The 26,633-nt window shown below is 44.4% G+C and overlaps 1 protein-coding gene across 2 annotated transcripts in view; it reads right to left on the bottom strand.

The window, feature by feature from the left end:
* Positions 1-26,633, bottom strand: part of LOC140307760 (guanine nucleotide-binding protein G(o) subunit alpha) — a 141,576-nt gene that overhangs the window by 21,326 nt on the left and 93,617 nt on the right. For both annotated transcript variants that reach the window (XM_072386753.1, XM_072386752.1), the window contains exons 4-6: positions 17,302-17,462; positions 9,375-9,503; positions 7,274-7,403 (exon numbers count right to left, since the gene is read on the bottom strand). In XM_072386753.1, the coding sequence (XP_072242854.1) occupies positions 7,274-7,403; positions 9,375-9,503; positions 17,302-17,462 (420 nt within the window). The remainder of the gene's footprint in view (positions 1-7,273; positions 7,404-9,374; positions 9,504-17,301; positions 17,463-26,633) is intronic.

The following is a 26,633-nucleotide window of genomic DNA, read 5'->3' as shown; positions in this document are numbered from 1 at the left end:
GCAGGTGCTAAATGTTCAGGTTCTGCAGGTGCTAAATGTTCAGGCCCTGCAGGTGCTGCAGGTGCTAAATGTTCAGGTTCTGCAGGTGCTAAATGTTCAGGCCCTGCAGGTTCTAAATTTTCAGGAGCTGCAGGTGCTAAATGTTCAGGCCCTGCAGGTGCTGCAGGTGCTAAATGTTCAGGCCCTGCAGGTGCTAAATGTTCAGGCCCTGCAGGTGCTGCAGGTGCTAAATGTTCAGGCCCTGCAGGTGCTAAATGTTCAGGCCCTGCAGGTGCTAAATGTTCAGGCCCTGCAGGTGCTGCAGGTGCTAAATGTTCAGGCCCTGCAGGTGCTAAATGTTCAGGCCCTGCAGGTGCTGCAGGTGCTAAATGTTCAGGCCCTGCAGGTGCTAAATGTTCAGGTGCTGCAGGTGCTAAATGTTCAGGTTCTGCAGGTGCTAAATGTTCAGGTGCTGCAGGTGCTAAATGTTCAGGCCCTGCAGGTGCTGCAGGTGCTAAATGTTCAGGTTCTGCAGGTGCTAAATGTTCAGGCCCTGCAGGTTCTAAATTTTCAGGTGCTGCAGGTGCTAAATGTTCAGGTGCTGAGGGTGCTAAATGTTCAGGAGCTGCAGGTGCTAAATGTTCAGGTGCTGCAGGTGCTAAATGTTCAGTTCCTGCAGGTGCTGCAGGTGCTAAATGTTCAGGCCCTGCAGGTGCTGCAGGTGCTAAATGTTCAGGCCCTGCAGGTGCTAAATGTTAAGGCCCTGCAGGTGCTGCAGGTGCTAAATGTTCAGGAGCTGCAGGTGCTAAATGTTCAGGAGCTGCAGGCCCTGCAGGAGCTGCAGGTGCTAAATGTTAAGGCCCTGCAGGTGCTGCAGGTGCTAAATGTTAAGGCCCTGCAGGTGCTGCAGGTGCTAAATGTTCAGGCCCTGCAGGTGCTGCAGGTGCTAAATGTTCAGGCCCTGCAGGTGCTGCAGGTGCTAAATGTTCAGGCCCTGCAGGTGCTAAATGTTCAGGTGCTGCAGGTGCTAAATGTTCAGGTTCTGCAGGTGCTAAATGTTCAGGTGCTGCAGGTGCTAAATGTTCAGGCCCTGCAGGTGCTGCAGGTGCTAAATGTTCAGGAGCTGCAGGTGCTAAATGTTCAGGTGCTGCAGGTGCTAAATGTTCAGGTGCTGCAGGTGCTAAATGTTCAGGAGCTGCAGGTGCTAAATGTTCAGGTGCTGAGGGTGCTAAATGTTCAGGAGCTGCAGGTGCTAAATGTTCAGGTGCTGCAGGTGCTAAATGTTCAGGTGCTGCAGGTGCTAAATGTTCAGTTCCTGCAGGTGCTGCAGGTGCTAAATGTTCAGGCCCTGCAGGTGCTGCAGGTGCTAAATGTTCAGGCCCTGCAGGTGCTAAATGTTAAGGCCCTGCAGGTGCTGCAGGTGCTAAATGTTCAGGAGCTGCAGGTGCTAAATGTTCAGGAGCTGCAGGCCCTGCAGGAGCTGCAGGTGCTAAATGTTAAGGCCCTGCAGGTGCTGCAGGTGCTAAATGTTCAGGCCCTGCAGGCGCTGCAGGTGCTGCAGGTGCTAAATGTTCAGGAGCTGCAGGTGCTAAATGTTCAGGCGCTGCAGGTGCTAAATGTTCAGGCCCTGCAGGTGCTGCAGGTGCTAAATGTTCAGGCGCTGCAGGTGCTAAATGTTCAGGCCCTGCAGGTGCTGCAGGTGCTAAATGTTCAGGCGCTGCAGGTGCTAAATGTTCAGGCCCTGCAGGCCCTGCAGGTGCTAAATGTTCAGGCCCTGCAGGTGCTAAATGTTCAGGCGCTGCAGGTGCTGCAGGTGCTAAATGTTCAGGCCCTGCAGGTTCTAAATTTTCAGGTGCTGCAGGTGCTAAATGTTCAGGCCCTGCAGGTGCTAAATGTTCAGGCCCTGCAGGTTCTAAATTTTCAGGTGCTGCAGGTGCTAAATGTTCAGGCCCTGCAGGTGCTAAATGTTCAGGTGCTGAGGGTGCTAAATGTTCAGGAGCTGCAGGTGCTAAATGTTCAGGTGCTGCAGGTGCTAAATGTTCAGTTCCTGCAGGTGCTGCAGGTGCTAAATGTTCAGGCCCTGCAGGTGCTGCAGGTGCTAAATGTTAAGGCCCTGCAGGTGCTGCAGGTGCTAAATGTTCAGGAGCTGCAGGTGCTAAATGTTCAGGTTCTGCAGGTGCTAAATGTTCAGGTGCTGCAGGTGCTAAATGTTCAGGTGCTGCAGGTGCTAAATGTTCAGGCCCTGCAGGTGCTAAATGTTCAGGTTCTGCAGGTGCTAAATGTTCAGGCCCTGCAGGTTCTAAATTTTCAGGTGCTGCAGGTGCTAAATGTTCAGGTGCTGCAGGTGCTAAATGTTCAGGTGCTGCAGGTGCTAAATGTTCAGGTGCTGCAGGTGCTAAATGTTCAGGAGCTGCAGGTGCTAAATGTTCAGGCCCTGCAGGTGCTAAATGTTCAGGCTCTGCAGGTGCTGCAGGTGCTAAATGTTCAGGCCCTGCAGGTGCTGCAGGTGCTAAATGTTCAGGTGCTGCAGGTGCTAAATGTTCAGGAGCTGCAGGTGCTAAATGTTCAGGTGCTGCAGGTGCTAAATGTTCAGGTGCTGCAGGTGCTAAATGTTCAGGTGCTGCAGGTGCTAAATGTTCAGGCCCTGCAGGTGCTGCAGGTGCTAAATGTTCAGGCCCTGCAGGTGCTAAATGTTCAGGTTCTGCAGGTTCTGGAGGTGCTAAATGTTCAGGCCCTGCAGGTGCTAAATGTTCAGGCCCTGCAGGTGCTGCAGGTGCTAAATGTTCAGGCCCTGCAGGCCCTGCAGGTGCTAAATGTTCAGGCCCTGCAGGCCCTGCAGGTGCTAAATGTTCAGGCCCTGCAGGTTCTAAATTTTCAGGTGCTGCAGGTGCTAAATGTTCAGGTGCTGCAGGTGCTAAATTTTCAGGCCCTGCAGGTGCTGCAGGTGCTAAATGTTCAGGCCCTGCAGGTGCTGCAGGTGCTAAATGTTCAGGTGCTGCAGGTGCTAAATGTTCAGGAGCTGCAGGTGCTAAATGTTCAGGTGCTGCAGGTGCTAAATGTTCAGGTGCTGCAGGTGCTAAATGGTCAGGTGCTGCAGGTGCTAAATGTTCAGGAGCTGCAGGTGCTAAATGTTCAGGAGCTGCAGGTGCTAAATGTTCAGGAGCTGCAGGTGCTAAATGTTCAGGCCCTGCAGGTGCTAAATGTTCAGGTTCTGCAGGTGCTAAATGTTCAGGTGCTGCAGGTGCTAAATGTTCAGGAGCTGCAGGTGCTAAATGTTCAGGCCCTGCAGGTGCTAAATGTTCAGGTTCTGCAGGTGCTAAATGTTCAGGTGCTGCAGGTGCTAAATGTTCAGGCCCTGCAGGTGCTGCAGGTGCTGCAGGTGCTAAATGTTCAGGAGCTGCAGGTGCTAAATGTTCAGGTGCTGCAGGTGCTAAATGTTCAGGCCCTGCAGGTGCTAAATGTTCAGGTTCTGCAGGTGCTAAATGTTCAGGTGCTGCAGGTGCTAAATGTTCAGGAGCTGCAGGTGCTAAATGTTCAGGCCCTGCAGGTGCTAAATGTTCAGGTTCTGCAGGTGCTAAATGTTCAGGTGCTGCAGGTGCTAAATGTTCAGGCCCTGCAGGTGCTGCAGGTGCTGCAGGTGCTAAATGTTCAGGTGCTGCAGGTGCTAAATGTTCAGGTGCTGCAGGTGCTAAATGTTCAGGTCCTGCAGGTGCTGCAGGTGCTAAATGTTCAGGCCCTGCAGGTGCTAAATGTTCAGGTGCTGCAGGTGCTAAATGTTCAGGTGCTGCAGGTGCTAAATGTTCAGGTGCTGCAGGTGCTAAATGTTCAGGAGCTGCAGGTGCTAAATGTTCAGGTGCTGCAGGTGCTAAATGTTCAGGTTCTTCAGGTTCTGCAGGTGCTAAATGTTCAGGCCCTGCAGGAGCTGCAGGTGCTAAATGTTCAGGTGCTGCAGGTGCTAAATGTTCAGGTTCTGCAGGTGCTAAATGTTCAGGAGCTGCAGGTCCTGCAGGTGCTGCAGGTGCTAAATGTTCAGGAGCTGCAGGTGCTAAATGTTCAGGAGCTGCAGGCCCTGCAGGTGCTGCAGGTGCTAAATGTTCAGGCCCTGCAGGAGCTGCAGGTGCTAAATGTTCAGGAGCTGCAGGTGCTAAATGTTCAGGTGCTGCAGGTGCTAAATGTTCAGGAGCTGCAGGTGCTGCAGGTGCTAAATGTTCAGGTTCTGCAGGTGCTAAATGTTCAGGTGCTGCAGGTTTCTGGAGGTTCTGCAGCTGTAACTCAGCAGAACAAACGCTCCTTATGAGTTGATGCAGTTTGGTGCGAGGGGTTCAAAGTCAAAAAGGTATGTAAAGTTATATTTGCTGTTTCAAATAAAGACTCCACAGGGTCCTCTGTACTAAAGAGAAAAAAATAGATTCAAACAAGATTTAAATTTAAATGTGAAAGCTGCTGGATTAAAAATGCAGCTGCAAAAGTTCTGATGCATTTAAACTTGTTCATCACTGGAAAAACAATATGTTTAAGATAAAAATGTAATTTAGAAGATGATATTTTTCCACATGAGGCACTTTAATGTTAGTTTATTACAGTTTTACTAGAATTCTTCATTAGCATCACAATGTTTAGAATATTTTTCAGCTTTCTTCAGGAAATAAAACTGCCTGTAAAGTGCCTGATGAAGAAAACAGATTCGACACAGTGAGTTGAAAGCAGTTTCTCTCTGGTTCTGATCCATCACTGTCTAGTTCAGGATGGATGGGGGGGAAAGGAGGTTGATGGGGTCCATCAACCGGTCAGATTAGTGGGAGGCGACTGCTCCTAATGCTGCAGCCTCACATAACAAGGCAAAGCAAGAGGAGAGGAGCCTTAAAAAGGCGATTTAGAGGAATAACGTCAGAAAGAACAGGAAGACACACAGGTTGTCGCTTCACAAACACAGAGAGGCACTGCTTTCAACTCTTGGTGAGTGCATCAGCCTGTTTGGGGGTTTCATACCTGTCTGTGGGTGGAGCATCTGCAGAAGATCTGACTGCTGATTGGTTAGAGAGGACAGTCGATGGCGACAGTGACAGGAGGAGAGGAAGGAGCCAGAGATGCTGCAGGGCGGAGCTTAGAGCAGGAACAGGAAACGCAAGGGTCCCAATCCAACCCCCCCACTCACCCCGGCACACATACAAAAACACACATCTGGTGCTGCAAAGGCAGTGTTCAGAGGGCAGGAACGCTGGCGTGTTTTAGGTAAGAAGGAGCCACGATGTGTCAGACACAATGCAAGCGCATCTTTAACAGAGAGAAGGAAGTTACGAAGCAAAAAATAATGCGTGTGGTGCTGGAAGAGTCTGTGGACAACACGTAGGAAGAGTTAGAGGCCCGAAGACGGGGCCCTGAAGGGCTCCTCGACGTCTCTCCTGCCAGATAAAACTCCCCCGACTCTAATCTGCTGAGACTAGCAGCCTCTGAAGGTCTTTTAAAGATGTCCAAAGTGTTTTTACATTCCTGGAAAAGGTACCCTGAACGCCACATGAATTAGTTTTATATGAATATATACATATATAGAGCTTTATCAGCTATAATAGCTTTAATAAAGCAGCCATCAGTCTTAAAGCCTGCTTCATTAGCCTGTTAGCTTCATCATTTGTCCAACATCTTGAGTCAGTTTCTTTGAAATCTAACGCAAAGCTCAGTCCCAGACTGAAAGAAAAACAGCTTTTAATTCAAAATAAATATGACAAATGTGGCTTTTCTTTTATTTTTGGTGTTCTTACATTTATAAAACAGTTTAAACACAATATTTTTGGTGTAAAGGTGGCATTTAACAGCTGGTTCAGTAGAAAGGAGGCTGTTAAAAACACACACCTGGATATTATTATAGAGAAAAATCATAGTTCTTATCCAGTTCTCCTCAGAGAATCACACTTTTATAGGTTTAAGTGGTATGAAGAAGGCCATAAAACGCTATAAATGGATTTTACGGATTCTCGCTCTTCATATACTGAGGAACACAGATGGTGGCTTCATGAATCAGCATCAAAACCAGACCTAAAAACCTTAAAGACACAGTCAGGATTGTAGATTTTGGGACAGTGTGGAAAAATCCAACTTTGGGTTCTCTTCACTGGTGTTCAGAGCAGATTTTGGATTAAAATCACTGCAGATCAGTGGCTTTAATGACTGCTTTCCCAGTGTTTTTTTTGCTGAATCAGCGGAATCAGAAGACGTGGGAGCGAGCCGAAACATTTGCTCATTTGCCCGGTAATTACTCCCACACTCATGTTTACGGTTTGATAATAAAAATAAAAATGCATGCTTCATAATACAGGAAAATACACTTCAGATTCCTCAGAATCGTGGCTTTCTTCTATCGGTGTTCATTCCTGGAAATGTTCCGCGATGCAGAAGGAGGGAAAAGATTCTCACAAATGCAGCTGCTCTCAAAATGTCACCACGACCCTCCACTGCCAGCATCAGACAGGAAAAGACACCAATTACAGGGATAAACGCCGCCAGTGAATAGAAGCTGTTTTACGGATATTTCCCCTCCTCATCTGATGCTGTTCTGGTGCTCCCGGCTCAGAGGGATGCTTGATGACATCTGCATAAATAGAGCAGCTACTGAGAACAATTTCCCAGCCTGGAACCCCACCGAGGACACGCTTCGGGCTTAAAAATAGCAGCGTGCGTTCAAATGAGCTTGTTTGTTTTGGGTTCCACGGTGGGCTGTGGCCACCATCAGACCTTTATCTCAGCTGCTGTCACACCTGGGCTTTTTAAACGCTCCCACATGCAAATATCTGGCTTCAATATCATGTTCATGGACAGAAAACCTCTACTTATATCATCCAAATGGTTCATTAGTGAATATTAGTGATATTCAACCATAGTCTGACTGAAATATCTTGACTCTAATAGTCCCAGCAGGAAGCTAAAGTCTGCTCAGGACTTTCCGATCTCACGTTCGGGTCCAGAATGCAGCTTTTTTTGCAGGGTCAGCGCTCAGATTTGCATAGAAAACAACTCAAACAGAGAGATGTCGCTTGTGTTTTTGCATAAGCACCAGAAAGAGAGCAACGAGGCACTGTTTCGCTGTTCCAGATTTAGAGTTTCTGCTGATTTATTTACATGTTGAGCTGTGATGATAAGCCAGAGTAGAGCAGTTATATTCAACAACAAAAGAAATAACCACTTAAACATCCTCTCACTCCTAAAATATGCATAAATACTATAATATACAACCATAAAAAGGGTCGTGGATGCATTTGAGCACCGTTTGGTGCAGCTTTGGTGAAGGAAGGATCCTTACCGTGGTCTCGTCCTCATGCAGCACCTGGTCATATCCGCTCAGCGCCACGCAGAAAATGATGGCCGTCACATCCTCAAAACAGTGGATCCACTTCTTCCTCTCTGACCTCTGGCCTCCCACATCGAAAAGCCTGATGGACACAACACTTTTACAGCTTTTTCCATTGTGTCGAGTCAAATGTGAGCCTCAAAAACAGCCGTCTGTTGGTGAGCTGCGTGAAAAAGCGAGAGTAAACGCCTAAAACATCAGCCCATAGGTCAGTTCAGGGGCTTAAAGGTGCTCCATGGATCTCTCCTGTTAGATAATAAAACCCCCGACTCTCATCTGCTGAGACTAGCAGCCTCTGAAGGTCTTTTAAAGATGTCCAAAGTGTTTTTACATTCCTGAAAAAGGTACCCTGAACGCCACATGAATTAGTTTTATATGAATATATACATATATACAGCTTTATCAGCTATAATAGCTTTAATAAAGCAGCCATCAGTCTTAAAGCCTGCTTCATTAGCCTGTTAGCTTCATCATTTGTCCGACATCTTGAGTCAGTTTCTTTGAAATCTAACGCAAAGCTCAGTCCCAGACTGAAAGAAAAACAGCTTTGAATTCAAATAAATATTACAAATGTGGCTTTTCTTTTATTTTTGGTGTTCTTACATTTATAAAACGGTTTAAACACAATACTAAAGGTGTAAAGGTGGCATTTAACAGCCGGTTCAGTAGAAAGGAAGCTGTTAAAAAGCAGGTTTATTCTCCCAGAGACACACACCTGGATATTATTACAGAGAAAAATCATAGTTCTTATCCAGTTCTCCTCATAAATGTGAAACAATGTGATTTGTCACCTGGTTTCTCCAGTTCTGTGTGCATCTGGGCTCAAACAGGGAGCCTCTATAGGTCTCCCTTTATAGAGACCAGAAAGAGGCGGGGCTTGTTGTGATTGGTGGAAATATTATCAGTTAATTAAGGTGGATTATTTATGTTGTACATTTTGTGGATTAGTTTTAAATGAACTATATTTATTTTGCAGGAGTTAATTTGTATTTTTTGGCACAAACAAATTAAGATCTGTATTATTTCATTGTTAATTAACTGTCCTCTTAGCCCCAGATCTGCTCTGATTGGCTCATTTGAACTGGAGAGGCGGCCTATCAGAGCATATATGTGTATGTTGGGAAGGGGGCATGTTTTTATGTGCTAAAGGGAAGAGCAACATCCCATTTTCCCTTTGTTAAAACATTGGATGAGTTAATAAAAGTCAACTTCTGACCAGCATGGTGCTTTTGGGCTCCTGCATCTCTCACTTTACTACAAAAATCCCCAGGACCACGGAGCAGTAAACGCCTAAAACATCAGCCCAGACCCAGCCAGAGAGGCTCGTTTTTGCCATAAATTTAAACCATAAACAGTCAAATAATTCAGCTCTTTTAAAGCTAAAGGTGGAGGTTGTAATTAGACACGGCTGCTGACCTGAGCCCAAGGCATCCTGGGTGGATTTCTGTGTGTTAACAGCTCAGCTTTGGGCAGATCTTTGCAGTTTTCGGGCTGCATTTTACATTTACTCACCAGCATCTTTCTTTTTTGAGCTTTTTATGGCGCATATCTACCTCAAAACACCTGCATTTAAACAGCTGTGACTTCACTGCTGCTGCACACTTGTGTTTACTGCGATATTCGGGCTTTTTCTGCTTCATACCAGCACCTGTCGGTGGCTGTGTTTTATGTGCACGTTGCACACAGCCACGCTCAAGGCTGCTTCAGGGCAGGTGAGGTGATGTTCACCATAAAGCGGTATACTGAGGTGATAAATCATGAGATTTACGTTCAGGCTCCGGATCTGTGGCCCATTTGTAAATATCCTGAGAAACCACCAGAAGCTGAGGGGTTACACCCAGAACCTCAAGCTGTGCACGTCTGCGTGCACGTGCAGAACTATAAGAGCCTCCATTTCTTCACCTGGCCTCATCAGTCCCATGGCTCCATGTTCTAATTGAATCTGACCTCATTAAGCAGAGAGAATCACAGAAATAAGACACTTTTAATCCAATTAATTACATGCTGGAGCTTCTGCGGGGAGTTTGGAAAGAGAAGAGTGAGCTCCACAGACCTGAAGTGCAGGTTTTTGAAGGTGAAGTGCGTCTCGACGATGCCTGTGGTCTTCACTCGGGTCCTCAGGATGTCCTGCTCTGTCGGCTGGTAGTCGGTGGCACCGATCCGGTCTAAGCTGTCCAGGTAGCTGCAGACAGACAGTAAGAGATGTTACCCTCACAGCATCTGTCCTTTATCCAGATGTGTTGTCACAGCAAGATATAACATCCATCTGACACCTGACACGGGGGGAAATGACATCATCTTCATCAAATAAACAGATTTAGAAAGATTTCATCCATATTAATCCTTATTCTTATGTGTTTTAATTTAAAAATGCAAACAATTATTCACTCGTTGTCTGTAATAATTGTAAGATTGCTTTTTTATTTCACTTTTAGTTAACTTTTCTGGTTGGTGTCAATGATTGAGCTCCTTTGTTCTTTATTGATTCACTGAAACATGTTCAAACATGGATATAAAACATGCTTTTGATTAAAAAAATCTTGTTTTAGTTCTTCCTGCTCTGTGCAAATATATGAGCCAGCTCTCATTTCTTTCTATATTTTCAGGAAAACTGAGTAATAGTTTCAATGATTCACTGAAACATGATAAAACATGAACATAAACCCAGAATCTGAGGCAGAAACAGAGTTTTTCTCAGTTCTCAGCAGCTTTAAAGTGAATCTCTGGTCTGAGCTCCTTTATTCTCCAACACAGCCTGAACCCTCTGAGACAAGCTTTCTGTCATTTCTTTAAGGAGTCTTCAGGAATAGTTCTCCAGGCTTCTTGAAGGACATCCCAAAGCTCTTCTTTGGATGTGGGCTGCCTTTTGTTCCGTTCTCTGTCAGATGATCCCACACTGCTTCAATAATGTTGAGGTCCGGGCTCTGGGGAGGATTCATCCCTCCATAAGACCTGTTGCCACTGATTTTCAGTCCACTTCTTGTGTCATTTGGCACAGCTCAGCCTTTTCTCCCTGTTTCCCTTCCTTAAGAACGGCTTCTTGACAGCCACCCTTCCATGGAGACCATTTCTGATGAGGCTTGGGCCAACAGTAGATGGATCAGCTGAAGGTCCAGATGCATCTCTCAGGTCCTGTCAGGTCACAGCTGGATTTTTTCCTCTTTCTTAAGGACATCACTTTCAGATCCTGTTCATCTGCTGGAGATAGTTTTTTAGGCCTGACACTTCTTCTTTTGTCCTCCACTTGTCCAGTTTCCTCAAATGTTTTAAGGACTCACTGCACACCATGCTGAGATATGCCAAGTTTTCAGCTAATAGCTCTTTGGGAATCACCTTGTTGCTGCAGAAATCCTATTTTCTGTCTGTCAAACTGTGTTTTCTTTGCTGTTTTTCATAGATGCAGCTAAAGAAATGGAACAAATGATGTGTCTTTGTGACAAAGTGCCTAAAGATCCAGTTTAAAACGGCTTCTTTGCTAAGTTGTCTGTTCTGTGTCGACACAACACTGGTTCATCCCTTGAGTTAGGAGCCTTTTTTCTGCCTGAATGGGTCAAAGGTCAGAGTTAAGTGGCTGAACAAAGAAAAAACTTCAGGATAAAGTCTGGCTGCTTGTAAGGAAACAGAAATAAATGAGAGCTGGATCAGGATTGATTAAATAAAATACTCTGAAGAGGTGAAACTGATGCATTTATGGTCCTTTAACCCACTTTACATTACAGCATAAACCTAATGATGCATGTTATAGCTCAGTCGGTTCAAACCGTCACTATTACACAACAATATGACACCCACCCATTAGATTACTGTCACTGTAATGATAGTAGATGTCATTCTCTGCTGCCTGCTCACTCTATGGGAGCTACAGCATCCCATAGACACATATTACACCAAGAAATGTCTTTTTTTTTTTAAATGGAAAAGGGAGAATGACCCTGCTGGATACAGAGTGCGTATTTCCAAGGATGCAAATGGTCTCCCATCAAAATATCATCTTCATTTTCCTCACTGCTACCCACTAAATGAATAAAAGCCATCAGCTGCACCTGCTGCTGGAGGAAAGTGGGAGAATGAGATGATTCTCCTCAGTTATGAAAGGGAATATCCCTGGAAGTGGACCTTTATTTCTTAATGTGGAGGTATTAATCAAATAATCCCGAGGAGCTCAGTGCAGGAACTCATTCTCTCAGCAGCTGCAGGAGGACGCCCTGCTGTGCAGCGGTTAATACGATCATCTCAAAGCCGAAAGGCTTTGGTTGGAGTCCTGTTTTTGGACAAATGTTTGTGTGGTGGCTGTTATTTCTGAGCTGACTTGCTCCCGTTTCCTCCAGCAGTTCAAAAGCATGAAGCTATCCAGGGTGAAGCCCTCCTCCAGCGTCCAGCAGCTTCGAAAACCGTTAACTTCTCACATCTAACGTGGCTTTATTCAGGCTGAAAGACAACTGAACAGGATCTGCTCACCGTTTCCTTCTAATGCAAAGGATGAATGTTTGAGTGACTTCAAAAAGAAAAAGATAAAGGCTGAATACACATACAGCCTCAGGGATAAGAAGTATTGATTACAGGGAGAGGAATATAGGTTAGATTGTGGTTTGGAAAGGGAGGAGACAGCGGATATGGGCCACAAAAAGACAGAAATCTGCAACCCTGATGGCTTTTATGGAATGAAAATGAATACAAACATGCACCACATCCTAAACAGGTGGAGCTGGGGAGCTTAAAGGGAGCAGCAGTGGACTGGACCTATGATCTGATGTTAAAACACGGCAATAAATAGATTACAAGGCTATGAAACGAGCCAGAGTGAAGGGAGGACCCAGATGCTGACGTCCAAAAACAAAGATTTGTCCCAAAGACAAGGGTTCGAAGCGAGAAAAAAAGGCTGAGCTGGATATTAAAAATACTTAACTGTAGAAAGAGCAAAACAAGACTGAACTGTGGCTATGAGGCCAAACCTGACCTGGCAAAATGTGGCATGAAACATGGAGGGAAACCTGGAAACTAAATACTGTGGGAGGTGACGAGGTGTGGAACAGAAACCAGGCGACTGAAGCTAAGTGACGGGGAAAAACAGGACAGGAAACATAACAAAGAACCTGAAAACATGATTAATCAAAACATAGAGCTATTAAACATTATTCCAACACAAATCAAAGTTTCCCCACAATGTTAAAGCTGGGTGTGGGCTGCACTGTTGGTGGGCAGAATTCAGTAGAAGAAGTAGTTATCCTAACAAGAAACAAACCCTGAGGAGGAAGAAACGTCCACAGGAATGACTTTAATCTCTGGGAATATGTTAGAAAAATCATATGGTTATACTATGAGAAAAGCTGCAAGAATAAGAGTTTCTCCTGTCTTTTGGTTCTCATAATATTATGTAGCAAGTAAAAGTGTTTTGACTGTCTGAACTTGTCTTCCCATAACATTAAATGGTGAGAAATGCCTTTTCCCATAACATTGAATGTCCCTGAATGTCCCTTTCCCATAACATTGTGTGGCCAGAAAGCATAAACTATATAAATAGCATTAGCACCATTTTGTTAGCAGCCAACTCTGAGCTTTCTTGCAAGAAATAAATGTTTTGCTTTAATCGTATCCAGCGACTCTGAGCCTAATTTTGAGAGAATTTCTCTAGCAGAATATCTGGCATATTAAAACTGGGAAGACGCTGGTCAGTTGTCGGTAGTTTGAAGGCCGGTCCGGTGTTTCCTAAAGGAGATCCTTAAGGAAGCATAGCAGCTCCTTTCCTTAGTATTTTGGAGGATTCAGACAGCTCTGATCATGGCTGCTGCTCACATGCTTCCAGCTCATTTCTCTCAGGAAGATTCAACAAGTAAAACCGAATTTGGACCCAAAATCTTCTTCTTTCACAACAATTATCCACATTTTTAAGAACCATTCAACCAAAAAGTAAATGAATAAAACAATGAAAAAGATGCAGAACCCTGACAAACCTGTATTCACATTATATTGATTTAATTCTTATCTTCTTTAATTCATTTAAAACATATTTCCTTTATTTTTTCTTCCATCAGCTCAAAGAGGGTCGGCGGCGCCGTTGTAACTCATAGCTGTTGCTTAGTAACCAGCTTTTGGGTGGTTGGATGTGGTCCCCGCTGTGCTTTCCTGACACATATTTACAGCTGGCTCTGAGGAAGCTGCAGCGACGGGATGCAACATCATAAAACCTGGGCACAATATAAAAGAGCTGAGGAAGAATCCCTGTTATTACTGAGCAAGAAGAAGAAGAAGCAGCTCAGATCTAAAGCTAAAATATGAAATCTGTAGCTTTATCAGGTGGAATCATTAGTGTTGAAGGACAGAAAATGAAGCTTCAGCTCAGACCTCCATATGTGTAATATTACAGTCTCTCAGAGTAATAAAGCATCCATTTAACTGGCTCATCTGACAGTTTTGCATCATTCTGTGTGCGTACGTGCACGTGATGCGGCTGTGTTACAAAGCCAGGGGTGTAAGTCCTACACAGTGTGTGCATTATGGCAAATAGGTCAGTCCACTCAGGGCTTCTGCACAGCTTCAGGCGGGACTCGCTCCTTGCTTTCTGACAGCAGCGTTCTGCTTTCTATGGAATAAAAACACATCACGTGCACGTGTGGCTGCACACATGCACGGAAACCCTCCACTACTACGGCTTCCATGTGTGCAGAGAGCTTTGGATCGTGAACTGACACCTTTCTGCACCTTTACACTCTTATCAAATGTCTGGTTAAGGCTTCCTGGAGCAGGGACGCTGTGGTCCGATGCTGCGATATCGGTCCTGTCCTCTCATTGGCTGCTTTGTTCCACAGGCCACATCACAATAGGAAGTATGCATCAATCTTTAATGTGACATTTAACACATGAAGTGGAAGCTGAGTTGAGTCATTTTAGACAAAACAACCTTTGGTTTTTCCCACCTTTTAAGTTTTTCACCATCACATTTCATTCATTCCACCACTCTGCTGGTGGAGCTGTTAGCTTCTTAGCTCCTGATGTTCTCTGCTTACATCTGCATCAGATGCAAGGTTCCTTTAATCTGATCATTCAGAGGTTTGCGACTTCTCTACAGCTCTCAGGTCACACGTCCTATTTCTCAACCAATGAAGAACACGTTAATGACTGTAAACGTTGCAGGAAACTGACGGACTGAGTGCCCCAGCAGCAAGTTTTCCGTTATAATTTATTCCAGCTGCTCAGAGTAATCTCATCATGCTCTTCTGCCCCTTCTGATGGACGCCCATCACTGAGTTAGTGTCTTTTCCTTCCTTCCCTGTAGTTTTTTATAGCTTCATAGGACATTTCTGGGTGGCGTACCTTTGCTAGCTTCCTTTGCTAGCTTCTTTTGCTATCTTCCTTTGCTATCTTCCTTTGCTAGCTTCCTTTACTAGCTTGCTGTTGAGCCTGTGAACAGGGCTCTGCTGTCGCTGACTGTGCTGAACAGCAGAGAACACCTGAGGTTGACTCAGTGGTGCCTCATTTGAATAACAAGCTCATCACTGAGTTAGTGTCTTTTCCTTCCTTCCCTGTAGTTTTTTACAGCTTCACAGGATAACTCGGACATTTCTGGGTGGCGTACCTTTGCTAGCTTTCTTTGCTAGCTTCCTTTGCTAGCTTTCTTTGCTAGCTTCCTTTGCTAGCTTCCTTTGCTAGCTTTCTTTGCTAGCTTCCTTTGCTAGCTTGCTGTTGAGCCTGTGAACAGGTCTCTGCTGTCGCTGACAGAGGACACCTGACTCAGTGGTGCCTCATTTGAATAACAAGCTCATCACTGAGTTAGTGTCTTTTCCTTCCTTCCCTGTAGTTTTTTACAGCTTCATAGGACATTTCTGGGTGGCGTACCTTTGCTATCTTCCTTTATTAGCTTCCTTTGCTAGCTTGCTGTTGAGCCTGTGAACAGGTCTCTGCTGTAGCTGACAGAGGACAACTGACTCAGTGGTGCCTCCGAAGCCTCATTTGAATAACAAGCTCGTAATTGAATCTGCAGACTTTTCATTATGGGGTGGAAGGTCAGGGATTGGACTCCTGGCTTCATCGGGCCACACTCGGAAGTGTCCTTGGGCAAGATATTGAACCTGGAACCCTGGTTGGAGCCTTGTTTCAGGAAGAAATCTTCCTCCCTCAGCACTAACTCATGCAACCAAAGAGTGACTTCAGCTGCAGACATTCTGATGTAAACAAGTCCAAAAAGGGCAGAAAACTAATAAAGGAAATGAACTAAATCAGATAAAGCTCGACTACATCTGCTGGAGTCACAAAGGAAACAGCAGGAAGGGCAATTCGGCTTCAGCTGCAGCTTAACGACACTCGGAAAGGTGCACACGATGCAAACCGACTCTCCATCATTCTACATTTTCCTCATGTTTAGTTCCACACAGGAGCTCCATGCTCTCACACTTCCTCCCCACCCACACACTCACTCAGTGTAAATCAGCTCCAGTAATGGAGATTGATCGTGTGTGGTGATGGCGGCTGTATGATAGCTTTCAGAAGATTATAAATAAGCAGCCGTGTGTGGACACTAATGACTCATGTATTGATCTGTACTTAGAAAATCAGCATTGGCTGACACACACTCTCACATATATCATAAATATTGTGTGAAGTCAGTGATTCAGAGTTTCTTTCTCTCTAAGAACTGTAACTGACAGCACATGGGATGCAATTTAGTTGTATGTTCAGAGTGAAACGAGTGAAAGAGTCAGAGAACAAGTAAAAAGTTAACAAGCTGCGACTGAGCCTGTGCAGAATTAACCTAGAAACCAGCTTTATATGGGTCCAGTTTGCAGGAATCCTCGTGTTCATCAACATCAGGCTGCAGCTTCCTTTCTTTTTTATTTCCTCTTCATCACAAATGAGAGCGACACAAGGAGAAGAACCGAGGGTTAGGTGGGAATAAATGGGAATAAGAAAACAGGAACCCACGCACGTGCACGAGGAAGAGGAAACGCACAGGTAGCAAAACAGGACAAAACGCAGGTGAAGAAACCTTCAAAATAAAACAGGAAGCTGTGTGAGAGCTCATGAACCGAAGCATCCTGCAGCTGAGCGATGCTTCTGTGGACTGTATAAAGCATAGCTGTCAAACTCTACAAATATGGCCCGCAGTGTAATTATATTTGGCCCGCGAGGCATTTTCAAATTAATATTAGAGCTGGCCGGCCAGTATTATACGGCGGCAGCGCTGTAACACCGCATTCACCGCTTATACTACAAATCCCATAATGCTTTGCGGTTATTTTGGCGCGTCAGTTAGAACAGAGGCAGACACGCCCCCTCCTCTGTGTCAGTAGCATCTATGTTAGCGGTCTTCTTGTGCCCCCCGCCTCTCCCCCAGACCTCAAACCACAGCTGTCACTGTTACCTACCAAAAAATGGCCAAAAGAAAGGCAGAAAATAGAACTTTTCTGGACAGGTGGGAGACAGAATATCTGTTTATGTAAAAGACAGACCTGTTTGTCCTGTTTGTGGAGCCAAAGCGTCAGTAACTAAGGAGTAACTAAGGAGTAACTAAGGAGTAACTAAGGAGTAACTAAGGATATAATATTAGAGACACTATGAAACGAAACACCAGGACAAATATAAGGACCTGGACTCAGCTCAAGTAAAGGAGATGAAAAGAGGTTTATGTTATTTTATTTTCACTTTTATTAGCCTGTGTAAGAAGCTAATTTTGACATTTAGCTAAACATAAACAGAAAGGAGGCATTACATTTTTATTTTAATTTAATTTAATATGCCATTGATATGTTTTTATTGTTATTATTATTAGCAATTTCACACCCCTGGACTTTAAAGTTATAAAAGCCTTGTTCAGTATTCATTGTTAAATCAAAACTTGTTGGGTTCCATATTAAAAGGTTAATTTGTTCAACCTCTGGCCCCCTGTGTATTTGAGTTTGACCCCCCTGCTCTAAAGCGAACGTTTCCCTCATTTTTTGTCAGAAAGAAGTTAAATATGTCAACAAATCTAAGCCACATGGACTCACTATTGCGCTGAGTCGTTGAGCTGGTACTCTCGGGCACGGCTGAAGCACTCCTGGATGCCCGAGTCCGACCACAGGCGCATCATGGCGCCCAGCAGCTCGGCAGAGAAAGGCTCTGTGTCCTCCATGCGACTGACCACGTCGCACACCATCTTAGCATCGGCCTGCAGGAGAACAGCAGGAGAGGAGCTGGTTAGCAAAGGAAACACGGCTCTAACGGCTCTGCAAACATGAAAATATCGGAGAAAACAGCGGCGTTATTGTTCATGCACATCAAGCAGTTTGAATGTGTCAGTTCCAGAAAAGTTGGGACACTGTACAGTGTAATTAAAGCCAGAGGACCCATCATGTCACTGGCTGGTTGCTAATTAACCTGATTAGCTACATGTTCCCAGAGCGGTTTCCTTTTAGCACGGCTGACTTTTCCATGAAGACATGTGTTGAAGACGAAGCTAATTCTTTAAAAATGTAACACTGTCAACTTTTTCTTGGCACTTGTGAGCAAAATATTGATTTTACAGTGTGGCTGTAGCTGAAAAGGGAGAAAAGAACAGAAGAAGAGATGGAAAAACAGTCCTCAGAGCTGCAGCTGCAGAGGTCTGAGCTCTAATTACACCTTTGTGTCATCAAACCTCGACACGGGCACAGCTTCAGACTCAAGTAAACGTGGAAAAGCTGCAAATACTCACACATGAAAGACAAAGACATGATATGGACGACCTATTTCAGGTTTTATGGCAGCTGGGCGTGAGCTAAGGTGAAGCTTTGTTACTGAGTTAGCTTTTCGGCTGCTGTTTTCACACAGCTGCGGCTCCTTCAGGGACCGCTCATCTGCTCCGAGCTCCAGATAAATCGCTCCTGGGAACCGATGTAAGCGAGGAAGAGTTGCCTCCTAAAAGGTGCTTCATATCCAGATGAGCTTCCTTTCTTGATCTGCACAAAGCACTGAACATATCACAGAGATTTGTTGGGTTTTGTAAATGAAGACGTTTCCCTCGCAGGCTTCATTTCAACAGGATTTCCTTCTTTGTTAAATGTCTATAAGAAAAATCTGCTTTAATTTGATCATTCACGCTCACATTGATCCCACCGAAGCTTTGACCTCTTTAAAGTAAAAAACTGCACCCATATTAATGATATTAGATGCTACACTTTGATCCGAGATGATGGAGCTGCTGTTAACTCCAACTAACAGAAATTTAACATTAATTAATAAAATAAGACATTTTTCTGTTGATTCTTCCACTGATTCCTCTAAAATGTCCCTAAACAGCGTATATCATGAAAAAAATAAGAATATTTCTGTGCTTAAAGGGGAACTCCGGTGTTTTTAAACCTTATTTCTGGCATGAAATACGTTTATCTGCTCACCGAGAACAGTTTGGTGAAAGTCGGCGTCCTTCGGAAGATATTTAGATAACTGGAGATCCATATAACGGAGTGAACGGGGCTTAGAGGATGCAGCCTCTAAATAAGGCATTATCTGTCTTTATTTCACCAATACTTTAAGAAGAATGAATGAATGAGCGTGTGCTATAGCTCTGTTAGCTCGTAGCTGCTGTTAGCTCATAGCTCTGTTAGCTCATAGCTGCTGTTATGTGGCTACTTGCAGCTATAGGAGAGCTAACGGAGGGATTTCTACACAGGCACTCTACTGGGACCACTTCATCCACACGCCCCCCTGCAGCACAGTTTATTCACTCCGTGCTCTGTGACAGTCGGCTAACTTCACACAGAGTTTGCTGCTGATAGTTTTGTGCAACATGGCAGGATATTTATCAGATTTTGACAACGTGAACGACAACTTTGAGTAAGATGGACGTTCTTACCGGAGTGAATGAGCTGTGCTGCAGGGGGGCGTGTTTCATGTCAGAAATAAGGTCTAGGTTTAAAAATACCGCAGTTCCCCTTTAAATTGGATGTTGAACTTGAGGATAATCCCCAAGTATTTAAGAACTAAGCTTCCAAGTCAGTTATATTACAAACAAACCTGTATTTCCTTATTGTTACAACCAAACCATCACAATTACCTTTTTTTTTTTTACATAATTCAACTATATAGTCAGCATGTGCATGTTTCAGGAGGACCCACACATCCCTTCTTCTGCTTTTCAGCGAGGTGTTTCAGCTTTGCAGAAGCAGGCAAATGTAAATTTGGACACAAATTACACTAAATAACCTTTAAAACTTCATTACTGTATGAGAGAGCACGCCTCACCCGGAGGGATTTCTACACAGGCACTCTACTGGGACGACTTCATCCACACGCCCCCCTGCAGCACAGCTTATTTACTCAAAGTCATCATTAATGTTGTCAAAATCTGATAAATATCCTGCCATGTTGCACAAAACTATCAGCAGCAAACTCTGTGTGAAGTTAGCCGACTGTCACAGAGCACGGAGTGAATAAACTGTGCTGCAGGGGGGCGTGTGGATGAAGTGGTCCCAGTAGAGTGCCTGAGTAGAAATCCCTCCGTTAGCTCTCCTATAGCTGCAAGTAGCCACATAACAGCAGCTATGAGCTAACAGAGCTACAGCACACGTTCATTCATTCATTCTTCTTAAAGTATTGGTGAAATAAAGACAGATAATGCCTTATTTAGAGGCTGCATCCTCTAAGCCCCGTTCACTCCGTTAGCTCTCCTATAGCCGTACAGTAATGAAGTTTTAAAGGTTATTTAGTGTAATTTGTGTCCAAATTTACATTTGGCTGCAACACCTCGCTGAAAAGCAGAAGAAGGGATGTGTGGGTCCTCCTGAAACAGCTGCTATCAATGGCTGAAAGGAAGCTGTTGCTCCTCATCTCTGGTCTCTTTAATTCAACACATGTCACAGATCATTCAGGTCATATTTCTGATGTGGAGAAATATGAAGCTTCAGCAGAGCAAACAGAGGCTCAGTTATCTCTGACTCAGTCATACTTTACTGGGATATACTATTTCAGGTTGTTTCTATAGAAGGGATGTGGTCTGACAGCAGATAAATATCAGCCTCGGTCCACATTACAGCAGCCTGCATCACAACAATCCATCAGCAGGCTTCAGCAGTAAGCTGTGAGGCAGTGTGTCAGAACCAGAGCTAATGTTCACCTCACACATCAGAATCAGCTCTAAATCTGCTCTGGTTTCCCTGGAATTTATGAACAATTACATTAAATCAATATCATCAGCAGCTTTTTATCATCTAAAAAACCAGGAAACACGACCATATTAGTCCAGATCTCAGGTCTAAAACCAGGAAACACGACCATATTAGTCCAGATCTCAGGTCTAAAACCAGGAAACACGACCATATTAGTCCAGTGCTCAGGTCTAAAACCACGAAATATGACCATATTAGTCCAGTGCTCAGGTCTAAAACCAGGAAATATGACCATATTAGTCCAGTGCTCAGGTCTAGAACCAGGAAACACGACCATATTAGTCCAGTGCTCAGGTCTAAAACCAGGAAACACGACCATATTAGTCCAGATCTCAGGTCTAGAACCAGGAAATACGACCATATTAGTCCAGTGCTCAGGTCTAGAACCAGGAAATACGACCATATTAGTCCAGATCTCAGGTCTAGAACCAGGAAATACGACCATATTAGTCCAGATCTCAGGTCTAGAACCAGGAAATACGACCATATTAGTCCAGTGCTCAGGTCTAGAACCAGGAAATACGACCATATTAGTCCAGATCTCAGGTCTAGAACCAGGAAATACGACCATATTAGTCCAGATCTCAGGTCTAGAACCAGGAAATATGATCATATTTGTCCAGTGCTCAGGTCTAGAACCAGGAAATACGACCATATTAGTCCAGTGCTCAGGTCTAGAACCAGGAAATACGACCATATTAGTCCAGATCTCAGGTCTAGAACCAGGAAATACGACCATATTAGTCCAGTGCTCAGGTCTAGAACCAGGAAATACGACCATATTAGTCCAGTGCTCAGGTCTAGAACCAGGAAATATGACCATATTAGTCCAGATCTCAGGTCTAGAACCAGGAAATATGACCATATTAGTCCAGATCTCAGGTCTAGAACCAGGAAATACAACCATATTAGTCCAGATCTCAGGTCTAGAACCAGGAAATACGACCATATTAGTCCAGTGCTCAGGTCTAGAACCAGGAAATATGACCATATTAGTCCAGATCTCAGGTCTAGAACCAGGAAATATGACCATATTAGTCCAGATCTCAGGTCTAGAACCAGGAAATACGACCATATTAGTCCAGTGCTCAGGTCTAGAACCAGGAAATACGACCATATTAGTCCAGTGCTCAGGTCTAGAACCAGGAAATATGACCATATTAGTCCAGATCTCAGGTCTAGAACCAGGAAATATGACCATATTAGTCCAGATCTCAGGTCTAGAACCAGGAAATACGACCATATTAGTCCAGTGCTCAGGTCTAGAACCAGGAAATACGACCATATTCCCTCCATGACACATCACAGCGTGCACGGCTGAAATAAGATAATAAGATAAATAAGTTTCAGCTTCCAGGCCTCATGAAGAAGAGGATTCAGTCTTTTTTAGAGCTCTGCTGCTGAAAACTTGCTTCTTATTCAGACTTTTTCCACATGAAAGTGAAGCAGCTTTCATGCTTTCATCCATTTTTTAGAACCGGACACAAATCTTCTCTTGTTCTGCTGGTGCTGGTATGAAGCTTTCACACCAGTTCAGCTCACATGTGCTCTCCTTTCGCTAACTTTTCCTCCTGCAACACTTCTGCACTTCCATTTCCTCCCGCTGTCAGTCAGCTCTGTTTCCACAGGCTTATCCCCACATTTCGCTCCTTTCAGCTGAGCTCTCCTTCCTGAAGTGGTGTTTCTGTGACTCCCTCTGAGTTCATTCAGGAGTAATGACAAACTGTGCAGATAACACGTTGCACTGCTTCATAATTAAAGTTCATTTTCACTCCAGCTCTAAGTGCAACAACTCTTCAGACTGTAAGAAAGCATCTTCCCTCCCAGCTGCTCTGTTTGTGCACTTTACAGAGTAAATGACAGATTGATGCTTCCTTTCTTCCTCTACCTCACACTCTTCTTCTCCCCATCATCATGCCTCTGTCCCACCCTCCTTTACTCCAGCTGCCCTCCTCCCTCTGCATCTTCTGTCCTTCGTCTCTCCTTCCATCTCCGGTTTCCCTCCTTTGGCATCATGTTGCCTTTTATACCTTCCTGTGGTTGGTCTTCATCCCAGAGTCTTGCCTCTCTCCACCTCTCCATATCCGCCTCATCCCTCCTTTCCCACCTTTATGACAGACACGAGCTGCTACTCTGTCCTCTGCTGTGTTTAAACCATTTAAACTCTGTTACCAGGAGTGTGTGTTTGATCCAGATTGGCATAAATCCAGTTTCTTTATCAGATTAAGGGCTTTCTCAAAGTGATGCATCATTTCAGCCTCATTCCTATGATTTTAAAGCATCCGATTAGTTCCTCTGAGATCCTGCTCCCCACCTGGACCCTGAATAAGAAATCACTGCAGCCATCGTCATCTTCTTTTCTTTACTTCTGTCCCAGCCAATTAGAGCAGTAACCACCACTTCCTCCCAGGATACAGCACTGTGAACGATTCCAACAATAAGGGATGATTCCTGAGCATCTTTCTGCAGCTGGCTGCAGAGTATCAGAGAACACAAAAGGTCCTGCTACATGCTAGCAAGGAGCACCTTCTTCTGTTCATGCTAAGCTAACATGTGCACGGTAATGTGATCGCTTTATTGAACTGTGTAAAGTCCTGAAGGCCGTGTAGCTCGAGCACTTCGGCCCGCTTTGAACTGAGAAGGAAGCAGGAGGTTTTGAGAGGCTAAAAGCACATCTGGAGCAGAATAAGCAAGTAATGAAGAGAGAGTGAAATAACTAACAAAAAGAAAGAGAAATAAACTGACAATGAGTGGGAAAGAAGCAAAGGGAAGCCAGGAGGGAGTATACTGAGGGATAACTCCAGAGATAAAGGTCAACTAATCAGCAACTCCTCAAAATAAAACAGGAACTAAAGAGCGAGAACAGAGCTGATGACACGAGGAAACCAAGAAACCCGGAGGTTTAGTGGGACTGGGTCTTATTCTCAGAGGCAGAGAGTGACACAGATGTGAATCCTGCCTTTTTTACTCATGTTTTTGGACCCAGTCAGAAGGGACGCCTTCACCCTGCAGCGATAACAACGTCTGTGAGTCACATTTAAAGCCGAGTCCATGAGCCGACCTTTGACCTCTGAGACGCCGAGACGCGTCAACAACCAGCTCCTTTTAAACATTAACCTGAAGCTGTCTGTGACTGTCATCCCAGCTGGTGACTGATCCCACTCAGAGGGAGTGGATCCCATGCAAATGTGTTGCAGTGCTTCCTCTCTGTTTGACAGCAGGCTCAGGTCTAGAACCAGGAAATACGACCATATTAGTCCAGATCTCAGGTCTAGAACCAGGAAATACGGCCATATTAGTCCAGATCTCAGGTCTAGAACCAGGAAATACGACCATATTAGTCCAGTGCTCAGGTCTAGAACCAGGAAATACGACCATATTAGTCCAGTGCTCAGGTCTAGAACCAGGAAATACGACCATATTAGTCCAGATCTCAGGTCTAGAACCAGGAAATACGACCATATTAGTCCAGAGCTCAGGTCTAGAACCAGGAAATACGACCATATTAGTCCAGCGCTCAGGTCTAGAACCAGGAAATACGACCATATTAGTCCAGATCTCAGGTCTAGAACCAGGAAATACGACCATATTAGTCCAGATCTCAGGTCTAGAACCAGGAAATACGACCATATTAGTCCAGATCTCAGGTCTAGAACCAGGAAATACGACCATATTAGTCCAGATCTCAGGTCTAGAACCAGGAAATACGGCCATATTAGTCCAGATCTCAGGTCTAGAACCAGGAAATATGACCATATTAGTGCAGATCTCAGGTCTAGAACCAGGAAATACGACCATATTAGTCCAGTGCTCAGGTCTAGAACCAGGAAATATGACCATATTAGTGCAGATCTCAGGTCTAGAACCAGGAAATACGACCATATTAGTCCAGATCTCAGGTCTAGAACCAGGAAATACGACCATATTAGTCCAGATCTCAGGTCTAGAACCAGGAAATACGGCCATATTAGTCCAGATCTCAGGTCTAGAACCAGGAAATACGGCCATATTAGTCCAGATCTCAGGTCTAGAACCAGGAAATACGACCACATTAGTCCAGATCTCAGGTCTAGAACCAGGAAATACGACCATATTAGTCCAGATCTCAGGTCTAGAATCAGGAAATACGACCATATTAGTCCAGATCTCAGGTCTAGAACCAGGAAATACGACCATATTAGTCCAGCGCTCAGGTCTAGAACCAGGAAATACGACCATATTAGTCCAGTGCTAAGGTCTAGAACCAGGAAATACGACCATATTAGTCCAGATCTCAGGTCTAGAACCAGGAAATACGACCATATTAGTCCAGCGCTCAGGTCTAGAACCAGGAAATACGACCATATTAGTCCAGATCTCAGGTCTAGAACCAGGAAATACGACCATATTAGTCCAGATCTCAGGTCTAGAACCAGGAAATACGGCCATATTAGTCCAGATCTCAGGTCTAGAACCAGGAAATACGGCCATATTAGTCCAGATCTCAGGTCTAGAACCAGGAAATACGACCATATTCGTCCAGTGCTCAGGTCTAGAACCAGGAAATGCGACCATATTAGTCCAGATCTCAGGTCTAGAACCAGGAAATACGACCATATTCGTCCAGTGCTCAGGTCTAGAACCAGGAAATACGACCATATTAGTCCAGATCTCAGGTCTAGAACCAGGAAATACGACCATATTAGTCCAGATCTCAGGTCTAGAACCAGGAAATACGACCATATTAGTCCAGATCTCAGGTCTAGAACCAGGAAATACGACCATATTAGTCCAGATCTCAGGTTTAGAACCAGGAAATACGACCATATTAGTCCCTCTGACAATGTTTAAATCCAGGCTGAAAACAGTTTATTTAGCTGTGAATATGACAGCTGAAAGTATTTATCTGCACTCTGAGCTTTTGATTCAATCAATAAATGATTATTTTTCATGTTTACGGAATTATTTTATTTGCCTTCTTGTGATTTTATGCAGCTGTAAAGCACTTTGAATTGCCTCTAGATACACTTGCCTTGCCTGATATGCAATAAAATAATTAGTTTTTGAGTTTGTCCTTTACTTTGATGCATAAATGTGACACACATTCGTCTGTAAATACAGTTTTTTTGGTTAATTTCAGCATTTCTCTGATGTTTATTCAGTATTGTGTCACTTCAAGGTCGAGAAAATAATCAGACAACAGATGCAGAAAACAAGCACCCAAGAAAACGTTTTGAGAAGACTTGAAGTCTTGGATTTTCTTTGTGTGATTATGTGTGCACGTGGGCATGAATGAAGGACAACACAAGAAGAAACCGCGTCCTGCTGGTGTATGTGCTCCGGTTTAAGGAGCTGGGCGGTGGGCCATGGCTCTTAAAAGCCACCTCCAAAGCCAAGGATCCCGTCCAAACAGACATATTGGAAGGAAATGCTGCTTATTTTCCTACGAAGTCATGTTTTTGCACAGTTCAAAGCTCTACAAACACAAAGAGTTATCTTTCACCTTTAAGAATCCAGAGCCGCCGGTAAGTTTTACTATAAAACCCTGACCCGGTCGACTCGATTAACCTGTTCATCACACGAATCTGCAGCCAAACAACCAGCAGCTGTGGGTAGGAGTGAAGACTTGTTCTCCTGAGGGACGGCACGAGTCGTCACATGGCTTCAAAACAGTTGTAAACCTGACTGAAGCACTGATGAGGCACAGAATTTATGTTTCCTCTGCACACCTGACAGAAAGTTACCATAAAATTCACTGGACTTGGAATAGCTTGATGTGAAACTCTCGGTTTAAGGAGATCTTTGTGTGTTTAAGCTAAGCAGCCGACAGTGGACTCCCTAAGTCTTTCTGCCTTTTACAGGCCTCATCTATCAATTGGCATTAAACCCTGACTTTTAATTGCTTTGGTACAAGTGTGAGTCATTTACCTCTATTCAGACTCCGAGGGCAATAAATATGAGTATATCTCCTTTATAGGATGATAAGATGTGTGCGTAGGTTCATTCAGGGGCGAAGACGTTTCTAAAAGAATAATTCAGTGCATTTTGATTCAGTTTGAAAGATTTTTACACCTGGAGTTCATTTCTGTTCCATTCTGAAGGAAAACGAGTCATTTCTGTGGAACTGATTAGCAACAGAGAGACTAAATAAAAACCAGGCAGTCCCAGTCCTGCTGGACCTGAGCGCTGCCTTTGACACAGTTGACCATGAAATC

The sequence above is a fragment of the Leuresthes tenuis genome, unplaced genomic scaffold, assembly GCF_036924035.1.
Source record: "Leuresthes tenuis unplaced genomic scaffold, fLeuTen1.0.hap1 SCAF_5, whole genome shotgun sequence".
NCBI classification, from domain to species: Eukaryota; Metazoa; Chordata; class Actinopteri; order Atheriniformes; family Atherinopsidae; genus Leuresthes; species Leuresthes tenuis.
Note: the sequence above shows the minus strand (reverse complement) of the source record. Positions and strands in the feature narration are given on the sequence as shown.